General features: G+C 33.5%; 1 protein-coding gene across 3 annotated transcripts in view; it reads left to right on the top strand.

Moving 5' to 3' along the window:
• Positions 1-17,348, top strand: part of rsrc1 (arginine/serine-rich coiled-coil 1) — a 163,163-nt gene that overhangs the window by 119,292 nt on the left and 26,523 nt on the right. For all 3 annotated transcript variants that reach the window (XM_058080727.2, XM_078792671.1, XM_058080731.2), the window contains exon 7: positions 6,525-6,596. In XM_058080727.2, the coding sequence (XP_057936710.2) occupies positions 6,525-6,596 (72 nt within the window). The remainder of the gene's footprint in view (positions 1-6,524; positions 6,597-17,348) is intronic.

The following is a 17,348-nucleotide window of genomic DNA, read 5'->3' as shown; positions in this document are numbered from 1 at the left end:
CATGTTAGGAAGTGTTTGCCTCTGTTTTATTCAGCCATCTCAATTTTTTTTTTATTTCATGAGATGTTTAAGTGTGAAATATCTTTTTCTTTGATGTACATATATATATATATATATATGTATATATATGTATTCTGATGATGAGCGAATAAAACATTCAGGCCAGGCTGAAGCCTCCCAGTCATGTTGCCTGTGTAGTGTGCCACCTAGCGGCTGTAGTGAGTGTTACCACAGAGTGATGTGCATTTGGACGCTTCCAGAAGATGCTCTTCTGTTGACTCGGTAGATGATACTCATGTTGGAGATAGTTTTTTTTTTTTTTTTGATCTTTTTGTTGTTTGTTGCACCAATGATTGAAAGGGACATTTTTCCAATGGCAGCGCCCGGCGTCTAATATAATGTTTGTCGTTGGCCGTGAGGTTGATTTATCTGGCTTCCTCTCTCGCGCTTTGATTGGCGGCCCACGACACCCACCAGCCACACACACACACACACACACACTTGAAGCGGCTGTTTTGCCCACCGTCGGTAGTCATGTACGCCAACACGTGGCCTTTTTGCATTCAGACACGGAGACGCGAACACGCGGGCTAAGTGAATAACTGTTGAGCTGACCTCAGCAGGCTAGTTTTCACATGTGGTATCGAGTTGTTGGCAAAAACGTGGGCTGGATGCTGCGCTTTTGTTGTTCACTCGCCTCTCCGAGTCTATAATATCTCTTCTAATACTGAATGTATCGTCCCGATCTTCTTATTAATAACTCAGCTTTACCTTTAATTGCTTATCTGCACATAAACGTATTACGGTTGTGGTTGCGGTCCCAGGGGGGCCCCCCTCCCTTCACGACAAGCATCACCGACGTCCAATGAATAGTCCCTCTCGGCGCGGTAATAGGGAATCAGCATCGCGGCGGCGAGCATTGGCAGCGTGTAAAGAGATAAATCAGATTGGGGTTCTTGCTTTGCCAGTTTATTGAATCTAAATTGCCAGCGCGTGCGTGGCCCCCGCCGGCCCCCGCACGGCCCATCCATCTCCTGGCTGATAATGGCCCCATTCCACCTGGTGGGAGCGTTATTACATCCCCCACGCTCCGACGAGACCTTGCTAATCCTGCCGAGGGAAGAGGAGTGGAGAAAGGAGGAAAAAAGAAAAAGTTTGGGAATCATGGCAATCTGCCTTTTTTGCTCCCGCTCACATTTCGGGTGCCCCCGAGCTGCGATTAGACATCACCTAATGAGGACATGCTCCTCCCCTTTCAGAGACCGAATGAAGTGAAATGTCTCCTGTCCCGCACCGTTGATTACCTACTTTAATCAAAGTCCATCATGGAATTACCTCATCATGAACTAAAGATGTGATGAAATATTCTTTCACGGGCGCAGCCATGTTCCCTCGTTTTGTTTTGCACACATAGTCATGACCAGCGGTTCTTAACTGGTGTGTGGGGGGGGGGGGTGCACGATATAACGATTCCTGCTTCTCAAGTGTACTTTGTACTACCTGTATATTCTACCTGTATATTTGTTCTTGGTAATGGTAGTGGTTTAATTTCATTTGAACATGCATCAGATTCCAATTGAGTGCATCCCATAATCAGTTCCCAGTTCCACATGTCCAAAAGGAGTAGGAAGAAGCAAAGCTTATTAAATCCTACCCCTCCATCTGGTACTTTTACAATCAGTAACTATTACATTTGTTCACTTCCTGCTTTCGTAATATAATTGAAGTTATTTATTTCTTTATTTAATAATTTTTTGTATTTTTAAAAGTAATTTTTGTATTTTTTAAATACATTTTTAATTTTTTAAAATATTTTTTAAATATTTTTAAAAAGTTTTAAATATATTTTTTTCCATATCACCTCGTACTTTGGTATGTGACAAAAAAATGAAAAATAATAATAATAAAATTAAACCATTTTAGGAAAGCAGGAAGTGAACAAATGTAAGAGTTAGTGATTGTAAAAGTACCAGATGGAAGGGTAGGATTTAATAAGCTTTGCTTCTTCCTACTCCTTTTGGACATGTGGAACTGGGAACTGATTATGGGATGCACTCAATTGGAATCTGATGCATGTTCAATTAAAATTAAAATTAAGACATAAAAAGATATATTATTTTTTTTTATAAAAAAATTAAAAAATGTATTTAAAAATGTTTTAAAAATATTTTTAAAACATACAAAAATATATTTTAAAAAATACAAAAATTATTTAAAAAATACAAAAATTTATTTTAAAAAATACAAAAATTTATTTTAAAAAATACAAAAATTAATTTTAAGGATCAAAGGTATCACCAAGACTTCACCGCCAAATGAACAACGGCTACTCCAGAAGATGCAAATGGTACTTTTACAATCAGTAACTGTTACATTTGTTCACTTCCTGCTTTCCATAATACAGTTTAAGCTTTTTTTTTTTTAATAATGCACCTCGTACTGAAGTACTCGGTGATATGAGCATCCAATGCCATAATGGGTACCATAGTAAGTGTCAATATAGTGATATATATAGCAAAAAAAAAAAAAGATGCAAACCACTCATTAACAAGAAAAACAGAAAGGCCCGTCTGTGTTTTTGAAGTATAATATGTAGTTCAACTCCCGACTGCTTAATTGACTGATGAGGAAGGCGTGTCTCCTGTCTTTTTTGTCCATGCGGTGTTTGTTTTTGCAGATAATCTCATGTTGTAATTTAACGCTATCCCTGGCTCGGCAGACGGGTTGACTTTCATTGTTTTGAAGGGGGCTGCGGGTTCCCCCCGCGAGGCCCGGCGCAACTGATGAGAGATGGATAAACAGTTTGATTTGCTGCTATGGCCCCCAGGCACGATGTACTGGAGAGATGAGCGAGAGGAACACGACGAGGGGTGGGTGGAGGGCAAAAACAGAAGGAGAGCGGATGAGAGAGGCTTTTGGCACACGGATGAAGGGATGCAGGGATGGAGGTGGAGGATAGACGATGTTTTTCTCTCTTGTTTGCTTGTCCCTCCTCAGTTGTCGGTTCTTCCTTTTTCCTGTCCGCCTGTACCCCTCCTTTTTTCTCCCGCACCACACCGCTAATACGGCTCGTCTCTTTCCTGCATCCCTGTAGCCCCGAGCAAGGCACACACAGGTGTTCTCACGCTACAACGCGCAACTCTGCATGCAAAATCATTTCTTGTCTACGATGAAAGTGCCTTCGCAGAGGCGAATCGATTAATACCAGGTAGAGCGACAGTACTCCCTCCTGGCTGAGACTGGAGCTAATTATTTTTGCACTCAAACAAAACAACATAAAAGCTCCTTTACGTTACGTCTTCATCGTGGACGTTTTACTCATGTGGAATAAGTCTCGGAGGTCCACAGTAGTGCAGAGTAGTAGCGAGTCTCAAGTAGGCTAATTATGTCGGACTACAAATTATTGTCGTTAGCCACGTTTACATGAGTTTTTCTCTTTCCGAATGACCTTTCCGGAAACAATGGTATCCATGGAAAGGAATATTCCAATCTCTTGTCTACATGCGCCGCTATAATCAACCAGAATAGTCAATGGGGCATGCCCAGTAAAACGTAAACAGCAACATCACGTGATACCGACTTCCTGGAGTTTTTCTTTCACTTGTTGGAATAACTCCGTATTGCCAGTTTTTCCTTCGTCCAGTCTTGAAATTTAGTTTTAGAATCAAAAACAAAAAAAATCTCGCTGAAAGAAGTTCAATCTTGCTAATATTTTATAATGAACATTTTTTTATATAGATATATATATATATTTTTTATTAAAGTTTTTATTAAAATAGAAAATATATACATATATTTTATTAAAGTTTTTATTAAAATATAAATATTTATTTATTTTAAAATATATAATTTACAAAAATATAAAATAGACATTTATTTATTTATTTATTATTTTTAATAAAACCGGACTTGTGAATGGCGTATAGAAGGGTTTAGATTGTGTTCCACAGATGGCGCTAATGCACACCAAAGCTGCTTGCCAAACGCCAATAAATAACAGAAGAAGAAAAATGAACGCAGTCTGACAACTTTCCGTTTGAGCGGGTACAAGATACCTCAATCGGATTGGGGAAAGGAATATTCCACCCCTGGGAATCCCATTATATATTCATTCAGATTGGCATTTTTCTTTGGGAATGAGGTGTATACAAAGTTTACATTGGTTCCGTTCCGCAAATAAACCGAATGGAATTGGAATATTTGGGTCCATGTATACGTGGAAAGTAATCCAAAAATTTTTTAGATGATTTTTGTCATCAATTATATGGCATAAAAATGAGAAATAAACATTTCTCAATATTATATATAACATTGTAACTGGAATGTCAAAAGCTTTTAAATCAATTCAACCAACAACATAGTAAAAGATGATAAAGATGGAATAAATCAGAAGTAGAATATGAGTCTTTCTTTCGGTAAGTAGCATATCTATACAGCACTAGAACATAATATTCTGTGTGCCTTGAACGATGTGTCAAAATGGTCAAAAATGTCCGGTACTGAGAGGGTACGACTAGAATTGAATGACTTATTGACTTATTTACATTCATCACTCATGCACAAATTTCAGTTTTTACATCATGGAAAAGACACTATCAATTAAATTATTTCTACTTCAAATATTTCCGATGTGGAAAAAAAACGATTGCTAAATTAGAAGTAGAATATGAGTCTTTCTTTCGGTAAGTAGCATATCTATATAGCACTGGAACATAATATTCTGTGTGCCTTAAACGATGTGTCAAAATGGTCAAAATTGTACGGTACCAAGAGGATACAACTAGAATTGAATGACTTATTGACTTATTTACAATCATCACTCATGCACAAATTTCTGTTTTTACATTATGGAAAAGACATTTTCAATTAAATTATTTCTGCTTCAAATATTTCCGATGTGGAAAAAAACGATTGCTAAATTAGAAGTAGAATATGAGTCTTTCTTTCGGTATGTAGCATATCTATATAGCACTGGAACATAATATTCTGTGTGCCTTAAACGATGTGTCATGATGGTCAAAAATGTCCGGTACCGAGAGGGTACGACTAGAATTGAATGACTTATTGACTTATTTACAATCATCACTCTTGCACAAATTTCTGTTTTTACATTATGGAAAAGACACCGTCAATTAAATGATTTCTGCTTCTTGGACATTGTTAGCGAAGAAAGCTAAATTGCTTTAAGCATCCACACACACAGATACACACTTGGGGTGAAGGAAGTAGCCGAGGGTTCAGTCACCCGTGTAGAGTCATTGTTAGTAAAGATGCGGAACCTCCAGACTTAACCAGCCGTAACAGCAGTGTGACGGCTTCTTTGTCTACGCCAATTAGTGAACAAAACCGGCAGCGTAGTCGCGTAGATTCCACCTCACCCTGTGGCCTCACACACACACACACACACACACACACATATATATATATATATAGGCTGTGTGTGTTTTTATGTACCATATTTGCTTGGCAGCCATACAACAATTCACTTGCAATGATGCATTTCCACAAAAACAACTAAGCAACAATTATTGTTGTAAAAGTGCAACAATCCCAACAGTCCCACTCCCACTCCCACAGCAGTGCCCTAATGCATACATATTTTGTATATGCGCTACACCCACTCTCACACTGCTAACTTACCCCCCTCCCCACCTCGCTAAGTTTCAACTCATTAACTGTAATCATATTGCAGACTCAATTTTACATAACTCACTCATCAAACGGCGACATCGCAATAACACCCAATGGCTCCGCCGAGGCCCCGGCGCCGCAAAATAAATGATGCACCGCTAACGGAAATGTAATTAATTTACAGGCAGGTATTGATAGCCCTGCCATGCACGGCAGTATATATTCCTTTAATGTTGCTTAACGTCTTGATTATTGTTTTTTTTCCTGATTTGGTTTGCGATGGAGAAAGAACATGAAAATAAAACGGCTCATAAAGAGAGATGATTTTCAATTGCCCCGGACGAGTGTTTACTTCTGCTTGCCGGGCTTTTCTTTCTTTTATGAAGCGTTTCATTATGCCGACGTGATAAAGACCTGTCACGGACGCAGACGTCGAGGACAGGAAAACGCTTCCTGCCTGCGTGACGATGATTTCCAGACACTGGGATACACACACAGAAAGTGTGTCTGTAATTATATACTGCAATTATGTCATTAATATTACTGAAAAGCCACTATGAAACACAATAATACATTTTTATTTTATTACCAACGACCCCTCATTTATTGCCGTTAATTGGTTCCAGTCTGCTGCTTGACTGACACCTAGTGGGCAATATAGAATACTACATTCACAATTTGAATTGTCTTCAATGCCTTATAGAGTTGTTGTATTTTAGTTCATTTATCCCTTCTGTATTCAGTATTCTGTACTTCTGTGATTCTGTACTGGAATGCATTATTATGTATAAATATATATACGTTATATAAAATATAAAACGTGACAAAGCTGCAAAATTGGAATTCTTTAACTGTTCTAATTCTGCTTTGTTCTTTTTTTTTTTTTTTTTTAGCCAAGACAGATGAAGTTCTCAAGGCCAAACTAGGCAGGCTAGAGGAAGAGGCCCGAAGAAAGTTGGAAACTGGTGAGTTTTTGGATGTGTGGGTTTTATAGTGAAGGATGAAGGAAAGCATAAAAAAAACTTTTATTTAATATATTAGAATTTTTAAACATCAATATATTGTGAGATTTCCATCAGATTTTATTTATTATTATTATTATATCATAATATAATAATAATTATTATTATTATTATATTTAATTAATTCAATTATGTATTATATTATTATTATATAATATAATAATATGATGATGATATATTATTATTATTATATGCACTTGGATACAAGTAGAACATAATAATAACAATAATAATAATAACTATTGTTATTATTTAATTTATTGTTATTATTATTAAATTATATTTATATTATTATTATTATTATCAAATAATATTTTATGTATAATAACAATCAATTAAATAATAAAAATAGTTATTATTAATATTAATAATAATAATAATTATATTAATAATAATATTATTATTATATGCACTTGGATACAAATAGGACATAATAATAATGAAAATAATAATTATTGTTATTATTTAATTTATTGTTATTATTATTAAATTATATTTATATTATTATTAAATAATAATATTTTATATATAATAACAATAAATTAAATAATAAAAATAGTTAATATTATTAATAATAATTATATTAATAATATTATTATTATATGCACTTTGATACAAATAGAACGTAATAATAATGAAAATAATAATAATTATTATTATTGTCATTATTTAATTTATTGTTATTATTACATAATATTTATATAATAATAATAATAATAATTATTGGTAATTTTTAATTTATTGTTATTATTATTACATTATATTTATATAATAATAATAATAACTATTGTTATTATTTAATTTATTGTTATTATTATTAAATTATATTTATATTATTATGTTTTACTTGTATCCAAGTGCTTGTAATAATATTATTATTAATATCATTATTATTAATAATAATAACTATTGTAATTATTTAACTTATTGTTATTATATATAAAATATTATTTTGTTTATTTATTATTATCAAATTATATTTATATTATTAATATCAATATTAATATTATTATGTTCTACTTGTATCCAAGTGTGTATAATAATAATAATAATAATAATAATAATAATAATAATAATAATAATAATAATAATAATAATAATAATAATAATAATAATAATAATTTGACCATCATTCTCAATCCTTATGTGTAACAATTATTTATTTCCCCTTTCAACCGAGAGAGGAGAGTTAGTATATGGTACTACCACGTCATGGGACGTACCTATTTTAACCCTAAAGTCATAACGAAAAAAAACCTCCCAATAATAAATAAACCAATAATGTTCCATTCACATCACTGACTTGTATATTAACCAAGCTATGGCGATATTGTTATTGTAGCAGCTATCACGAAAAACTACAATTACCCGGCCAAGTAGCACTATGCCGTGCTAGCCGCTAACCGCTAATCTCAGGGTCACTCACATACATTTTTAACATCATCAAAATAAGATGTGTCTTGTTCGCTAATTCATACAAACAAACTGGTTTTATTTTGTAAGAATGCACAGAAAAGGGCAAGATATATACGTCTTGATGCTTTGGAATGATGGGCAAAATTCCAGAAAAGCTCAAATGTGGAGCCTCGTATTTACGTTTTCTCGACATATTAACTTACATATGTAGAGAAGTGATTTCCACTGGTTATGCCGGCGATAATAAAAATCCTGAGATAGAATAATGAGGCAGGTCCTTGTTCTGACCAGGGCGCCATATAAATGAGAATGTGTGCATGTGTGTTGCAGTAGTAGTAGAATAATTTGTTGTAGTGTGGGTGGGTTTTTATATATATATTATATATATATATATATTATATATATATGGCTGGACTGGCTCATGTGGCTTTTGTGTATTTTTTGCGTGCTTGCATGGAGGAGGAATGGCAATGTGACCTTTAAAGATAGCTGACCTTTTGGCCAAATGAAAGTCCGGCCATCAGAAACTAATAAGCCTTGCACTCGTGCTTTGGTCCCCAGCTCTGGGTGGAATGGATTCGGTTTTTCTTCTCCTTTCAGTGCAATAATATTCGTCCGCAGAGGCGACAATCACGCCAGATAACTTCTCTCTCTCTCCTGATGCGCGCTCCTTTGCATCATTTTTGCACCTTTGTCTGCTTCTTGTGGATGTGGTGCTCTAAAACGGTGACTAAGAGATTTGCTTGGGACAACACGGTGGGAGTTGCGTTCGAGAATCGCCAGCGAATGGGAAACAGCCGCCAGTCATTGAGACACCAATAAAAACTGATTTCAGATCCACATTTGCAATAGAAGTGACGGTTTGAATTATTTGAGCCTCCCCTTCTCGCTATAATTTCCATTGTTGACTCCCGACGCAAACAAACAAGCATAATGCAAAATGTACAATCCAGGTTTAAGCTTTAGATATGCCTCGCATGCTTATTATAATCTATAGGCACTCACCGCTGATCAATAATAATAATGCAATGTGATCGATTAAACAGATGAACTCTAAGTCACTATGGTGCTTTCAGGGTCCGCCCAACAAAGTGCGAAAGCATAAAGACTAAACATGTGTTTGTAATGTGTGCTGTACATTTTCCCTGTGTTATCACATTTATATTCATAAATTATTACCGAGGTACGGTGAATGAGTTGTGCTTTTTGGAGGGGAAAAAAAATCCTATTTTTGAAAAAAAAAAAAATCTGACCAAGAATTTCACAAATTCTGTTGCAATTATTACAATTAAAACATAACAATTATTAAATTTTATACAAAGTCTGAATATCAAGTAGTTCTAAAAATTTTGTATTTCTTTTAATATTACAAATGTATTCTCTAAACACTTACTTTTGTTCCCACTTTGAAGTACTTGAAAATCCAAAAATTTTCACGTAAAATTTCACCAAAAAAAATCATATTTTTGGAGAAAAAAAAAATAAAAAAAAAAGATTTGACCAAGAAACCAATAATTTCTCTCAACATTTACTTTTGTTCCCCCTTTGAAGTACTTGAAAATCCAAAAATTTTCACGTAAAATTTCACGAAAAAAATCCTATTTTTTGAAAAAAAAAAAAAAAAAGATTTGACCAAGAAACCAATAATTTCTCTCAACATTTACTTTTGTTCCCCCTTTGAAGTACTTGAAAATCCAAACATTTTCACGTAAAAATTTCACGAAAAAAATCCTATTTTTGGACCAAAAAAAAGGTTTGACTAAGAAACCAAGAATTTCACTCATTCACTGCACTTTCCGTTGCAATTATTACAATTAAAACATAACAATTATTAAATGTTATGCAAGATTAAAGTTGGAATATCAAGTAGTTCTAAAATGTTGTTTTTCTTTAAATATTACAAATGTATTCTCTCAACACTTACTTTTGTTCCCACTTTGAAGTACTTGAAAATCCAAAAATTTTCACGTAAAATTTCACCAAAAAAAATCCTATTTTTTGGAAGAAAAAAAAAAGATTTGACCAAGAAATCAATAATTTCTCTCAACATTTACTTTTGTTCCCCCTTTGAAGTACTTGAAAATCCAAAAATTTTCACGTAAAATTTCACGAAAAAAAATCCTATTTTTGGACAAAAAAAAAGGTTTGATTAAGAAACCAAGAATTTCACTCATTCACTGCACTTTGTTGCAATTATTACAATTAAAACATAACAATTATTAAATTTAATCCAAGATTAAAGTCGGAATATGAAGTAGTTCTAAAAATGTTGTTTTTCTTTTATTACAAATGTATTCTCTAAACACTTAATTTTGTTCCCACTTTGAAGTACTTGATAATCCAAAAATTTTCACGTAAAATGTAATATTTCAGCTCTAAATAATTACAAAATAATAATGCTTATTACCATTTATTTGTAAAAAAAAAAAAAAAAGTATTGCAAAGCAGTGCAATAAAATAAGTGATTCATTCATTACAGCTAATTAGATATTTTCACTATTGTCTTTCTGACATGTGAAGTATCAAATGGTGCAGAAATTTTATTTCTTAATTTTAATTTCATTTGAACATGCATCAGATTCCAATTGAGTGCATCCCATAATCAGTTCCCAGTTCCACATGTCCAAAAGGAGTAGGAAGAAGCAAAGCAATCAGTAACTGTTACATTTGTTCACTTCCTGCTTTCCGAATATAATTTTATTTGTATTTTTTTTATTTTTTTTTATTTTTGTCACATATCAAATTGCATAGAGAAGTATTGGATGACATTTTTAGCTAATTGCTTAGTTTTAGTTTTTTTTAGCTTATTAAGTATTTGTCATTTTAGAAATAAGGAGTTAGTATGTTCTCTGTAGGTGGCATTATGAATTATACTTAAATATAGCTTATTTTATTGTATTGTATTGTATTTTATTGTATTTGATTTGATTTGATTTTTTTTATTTTATTTTATTTTATTTTATTTTATTTTATTTTATTTTATTTTATTTTATTTTATTTTATTTTATTTTATTTCCCTTACTGAAGTATGCGCTGATATGCCCATACTGCATTGTCTGTATATAAAAAGGACCACATGAACATCAGCTTCATTTTAACGAGCTTCTGGTTCTTCTCCAATTTAAGGTAAAGACACCAACCTCACCTAACACACACAGACACACACACAGACACACACACACACGAGCAAACACACAACACACACTGCAGCATCGGCATCCCAGCGTATCCTCGGCCGGCCTTCCAAGCACGACGGAGGAGGCGGGCCACTTCTGCAGTTTAACAGCGGATCGCCGAGGGTCTCCGCATTCCTCGCGAGGGTACCTCCGAGGTCGACGCCGCTAGAAAGTTTACACTTGAACCTTTTAAGAGCGGGAGGGTGAAAAGTGAAGAACAGCAACTCCTACACGCCTCGTTCGTAAATAGATCCGAGACGCGGCCGCGCGCCCGTGTTAGAGTAGCACTAATCGAAACCACCCGGATACGATTCATGTCAACGCTGTGATGTGCGCGCCGCCATTGCTGATGGAAGCCTGCAAGAAGAAGAAGAAGAAGAAGAAGACAAAGGCGGTGGGGGGGGTTATCATCAGGGCTTTTCTGAGAGGAAGACGAGGATCAATAACTGGCCCTGTGGCCATCAGTTAACAAAGTAGTCTCCACTTAAAAGAAATGTTTGGCTCGCTGGTTAAGGGCAGCCAGATGATGCTAGCGCTTGAAAAAGGAAACGTGTGATATGAAAGGCTGCGAGAATGAGAAGATGGGAGAAGATGGGAGGAGGTTTTCCTTTGTTAGCTTCGTGCCTCGTAGTCAGGCACTTTGTGAGCCCGGGAGGCTATTAGAACAGAGGAACTTTTATTTTTTTTATTTTTTTTTTATTGACAACTTGCAATAATGAGGGAAATATTGGCAAACTCTACGGGACGCAGCATTAGGTACGCCCGCCTGCACAATCACACCGAGCAGGGTTATGCAGGGTTTTCATCTTTAAAGTATTTCAAGTGTTTTTGATACTGCAAACTGCAAAAAAAAAATGCTAGGGTGCCCACATTAGTATTTTTAGGTTTAATGTCACAACTAAAAAACTTTCCATATACTTAAAGACAAAGCTTATATTATTTATTAATATCATTCATTGGTATCAAATTTAAAATTTTCCCCATTTTGCCCATTTTTAGCAATTCTATTTTTCCATGTGTAGCATTAATTTTAATTTTAATTTTAATTTTAATTTTAATTTTAATTTTAATTTTAATTTTAATTTTAATTTTAATTTTAATTTTAATTTTAATTTTAATTTTAATTTTAATTTTAATTTTAATTTTAATTTTAATTTTTAAAAAAATAATTAATAAATTAATTATATTAGGAAAGCAGGAAGTGAACAAATGTAACAGTTAGTGAATCTGATGCATTGGAATCTGATGCATGTTCAAATGAAAAAAATTAAAATTTAAAAAATTATTCAAAAAATATATATATATTTTAAAAATTTATTTAAAAATTTTAAAAATTATTTAAAAAATATTTTAAAAAATATTTAAAATGTATTTAAAAATACAAAAATATATTTAAAAATTACAAAAATTAATTAAAAAAATCAAAAATAATTAAATAAAGAAATAAATAACTTTGATTATATTTGGAAAGTAGGAAGTGAACAAATGTAACAGTTAGTGATTGTAAAAGTACCAGATGGAGGGGTAGTATTTAATAAGCTTTGCTTCTTCTTACTCCTTTTGGACATGTGGAACTGGGAACTAATTATTGTTATCGGAATTATTGTAATTGGAACTGATGCATGTTCAAATGAAAAAAATTAAAATTTAAAAAATTATTCAAAAAATATATATACATTTTAAAAATTTATTTAAAAATTTTAAAAATTATTTTAAAAAATATTTAAAATGTATTTAAAAATACAAAAATATATTTAAAAATTACAAAAATTAATAAAAAAAATCAAAAAATAATTAAATAAAGAAATAAATAACTTTGATTATATTTGGAAAGTAGGAAGTCAACAAATGTAACAGTTAGTGATTGTAAAAGTACCAGATGGAGGGGTAGGATTTAATAAGCTTTGCTTCTTCCTACTCCTTTTGGACATGTGGAACTGGGAACTAATTATTGTTATCGGAATTATTGTAATTGGAACTGATGCATGTTCAAATGAAAAAAATTAAAATTAAAATGTAAAAATGTAAAAATTAAAAAATATATTTTTAGAAAAATATTTTTAAAAACTTAAAAAATGTATTTTGGAACATTTGGAATGTGGAACTGGGAACTGATTATGGGATGCACTCAATTGGAATCTGATGCATGTTCAAATGAAAAAAAAAAAATTTAAAATAAAAAAATATATATTAAAAAAAATAAAAACAAATTATTTAAAACATTTATTTAAAATATTTTTTTTATATTTTTAAAAATGTATTTAAAAAATACAAAAATGTATTTTAAAAAAAATTAAATAAAGAAATAAATAACTTCAATTTTATTAGGAAAGCAGGAAGTGAACAAATGTAACAGTTAGTGATTGTAAAAGTACCAGATGGAGGGGTAGGATTTAATAAGCTTTGCTTCTTCCTACTCCTTTTGGAGATCTGGAACTGGGAACTGATTATGGGATGCACTCAATTGGAATCTGATGCACGTTCAAATGAAATGAAACCATTACCATTACCATTACCATTACCATTACCATTACCAAAACTGCATTTTGTGTTCAGTCGTGTTGTTTGACAATCTGACAAATAAGAAAAACTTTGTCCTGCGTTTTGTTTATTTGTCCAGAACCTGTTTTATTTGTTCCGGCACCTACCGTAGATACCGTTATGATACATGATGTGAATATGAAAGCAAGCTAAGTAAGGTTGGCATTTTGGCCCCCCCACCTGTCCCGGTCTCCCCTCCATTACCTCAAACCAGCAGCAGATTGTGAGATCATATATTTTAATGAGACGTATAATAGCTCTTTAACCCATATCATTAGGGGAATATATATACCTAGCGTTTGCTCTTTGGGCAGCTAAACCAAAAGGACTGTTTCCCTAATTACTTGGTGTGTAGGACAGGTCAACGGGTTGGGTGTGTACCAGTCTGTGTGTGTGTCTTTGTTCGCGAATTATATCGCCATTAAATATTCAGCTGCAGGCCCCCCACCCCCCCAGTCCGCTCCCCACGTGCTCGACCTAGCGTCCATTAAGGCCTCATTGCTGCGTAACTAGCTCTGTTGTCAATCACCACACGCTTGGGCCATGCATTGTTAAGTGCGACGCTCACCGGCCACTTCATTAGGTACCTCTGTAGAGCGATGCTAGGTTTGGAGAATCAGAGAACTTGGGTGGGCGGGTGTTTTAGAGCACATAAACCATGAGGATTGGCTCAGGTTTTAGTAAAATTGCATCTTCAGCCAACCGGAGAACTTGGTTGGGCGAATGTTTAGAGGACATAAACGATGAGGATTGGTCCTCTGTAATTTTAAGAAATTTTAGTTTTTGTGTTACTACCCCAACCTTCCATAAGTGGGTCAAAAATGACCCGGTCCGGTTGTTTTCTTGAAATATCTTGGTAATGAAAAAATGTTATCATTTCATATTCCAGGTATTCCTCAAAAAACATGTTTTTGATATCATGCCATGCACATTTTTAACTTATCTTTTATACATTCTAAGAAATTTTAGCTTTTGTGTTACTACCCCAACCTTCCATAAGTGGGTCAAAAATGACCCGGTCAGGTTGTTTTCTTGAAATATCTTTGTAATGAAATTTTTTTTATAATTTCATATTCCAGGTATTCTTCAAAAACATGTTTTTGATATCATGCCATTAACATTTTCAACTTACGTTTTATAATTTTTAACAAATTTTAGTTTTAGTGTTACTACCCCAACGTTCCATAAGTGGGTCAAAAATGACCCTGTCAGGTTGTTTTCTTGAAATATCTTCCTAATTAAAATTTTTCATAATTTCATATTCCAGGTATTCCTCAAAAACATGTTTTTGATATCATGACATTCACATTTTAAACTTACCTTTTATACATTTTAAGAAATTTTAGTTTTTGTGTTACTACCCCAACCTTCCATAAGTGGGTCAAAAATGACCCGGTCGGGTTTTTTTCTTGAAGTATCTTTGTAATGAAAAATTTGTATCATTTCATATTCCAGGTATTCCTCAAAAAACATGTTTTTGATATCATGCCATTCACATTTTTAACTTACTTTTTATACATTTTAAGAAATTTTAGTTTTTGTGTTACTACCCCAACCTTCCATAAGTGGGTCAAAAATGACCCGGTCAGGTTGTTTTCTTGAAATATCTTTGTAATGAATTTTTTTTATAATTTCATATTCCAGGTATTCTTCAAAAACATGTTTTTGATATCATGCCATTCACATTTTTAACTTACGTTTTATAAATTTTAACAAATTTTAGTTTTAGTGTTACTACCCCAACGTTCCATAAGTGGGTCAAAAATGACCCGGTCAGGTTGTTTTCTTGAAATATCTTCCTAATTAAAATTTTTCATAATTTCATATTCCAGGTATTCCTCAAAAAACATGTTTTTGATATCATACCATTCACATTTTTAACTTAGCTTTTTTACATTTTAAGAAATTTTTGTTTTTGTGTTACTACCTCAACCTTCCATAAGTGGGTCAAAAATGACCCGGTCAGGTTGTTTTCTTGAAATATCTTTGTAATGAAAATTTTTCATAATTTCATATTCCAGGTATTCCTCAAAAAACATGTTTTTGATATCATACCATTCACATTTTTAACTTAGCTTTTATACATTTTAAGAAATTTTTGTTTTTGTGTTACTACCCCAACCTTCCATAAGTGGGTCAAAAATGATATTAGTATTGGAAATGAAGTGAAATCGATGTATGGGACATTGCTAAAGAAGCCAATATCATACAGTATATATACACAGGAACATATGAGTTGTTTAAAAAAACATGTTTTGCGGTCTGTCCAGCATCCTAAAGCATCATAAAGATACTTATTAGTCATGATTAGACGCCGCACTGAACAATTTGTCACTTTGTAAAATTTCCGTTCCTCGTATTCAGCACCGATGTGCGTGTGCGTATGATAATAAACGATGTGCTGCCTTTTCTAATTGAAAATAAGAAGTCATCCCGCGGATAAGAAGCTCTTGTATGATCCCAAAGCCGCGTATATCCCTTCACTTTGCGGCCTTTCTCGGCCGCAATAAAAGACAGGAAATGAGAGGCAAGTGAGATCGCCGGCTTGGACGTTGATGCTTAATGTAATCTGCCTCCAAATCAAATTATTTGACCTGGAAAGCCTAACAATACAAAACTCCTGCCGGGCTGCTGTTAAATATTTAGCACGTGCCTGTCATGAATACAAATGGCGCGCAAATTAGAATCTACAGGCGCGTGACCCCCATATCACACCCTGGGAGCGCGGTTCGGCGGCATGGGGGGGGTTAGTGCTTTAAATGTTTTAATTACCGGCGCCATCACGCTTCCCTCCTCGCCGTCACGTGAAGGACAAGCGGCCAAATTCGAGCGCTGGTAAACAAGGAGATTTTACTGGCGACCATCTCATCATATTAACCTTATCCTCTTGTGTTAGCTTCCTGGTAGCATCGCTTATGTTTTGACCCGTGTATTAAATCAGCTGTGAAATACACTAAAAACAATAAGTTAGCATCAAATTTGCTTCTCATGTCTTGGTTACCTGGAAAAAAAAATTAAACAGTCAAAATGAGAATCCCCTGAAGTTAACCCACTCAAGCTTGGTTATTGTGTGTAGCTGCTCTATAGGAGTCCACAACTAATTTTTTTAAAATTGTATTCTTACTTGTGTTAACCCACTCAAGCCTGGTTATTGTGTGTAGCTGCTCTATAGGAGTCCACAACTAATTTTTTTAAAATTGTATTCTTACTTGTGTTAACCCACTCAAGCCTGGTTATTGTGTGTAGCTGCTCTATAGGAGTCCACAATTCAATTTTTATTTTTTTTTAGATTGTATTCTAACCTGTTAACCCACTCAAGCATGGCTATTGTGTGTAGCTGCTCTATAGGAGTCCACAACTCATTTTTTTAAATTGTATTCTTACTTGTGTTAACCCACTCAAGCATGGTTATTGTGTGTAGCTGCTCTATAGGAGTCCACAACTCAATATAAAGGGTCGAAAAATTAGCATAATAGTTTTCATTGTAACGTATCCTGTGTTAACCCACTCAAGCCTGGTTATTGTGTGTAGCTGCTCTATAGGAGTCCACAACTCATTTTTT

The sequence above is a fragment of the Doryrhamphus excisus genome, linkage group LG8, assembly GCF_037039965.1.
Source record: "Doryrhamphus excisus strain RoL-2023G ecotype Guam linkage group LG8, RoL_Dexc_Guam_v1.1, whole genome shotgun sequence".
Taxonomy (NCBI): Eukaryota; Metazoa; Chordata; class Actinopteri; order Syngnathiformes; family Syngnathidae; genus Doryrhamphus; species Doryrhamphus excisus.
The sequence above is the reverse complement of the archived record's forward strand: the minus strand, read 5'-3'. Positions and strand labels throughout refer to the sequence as shown.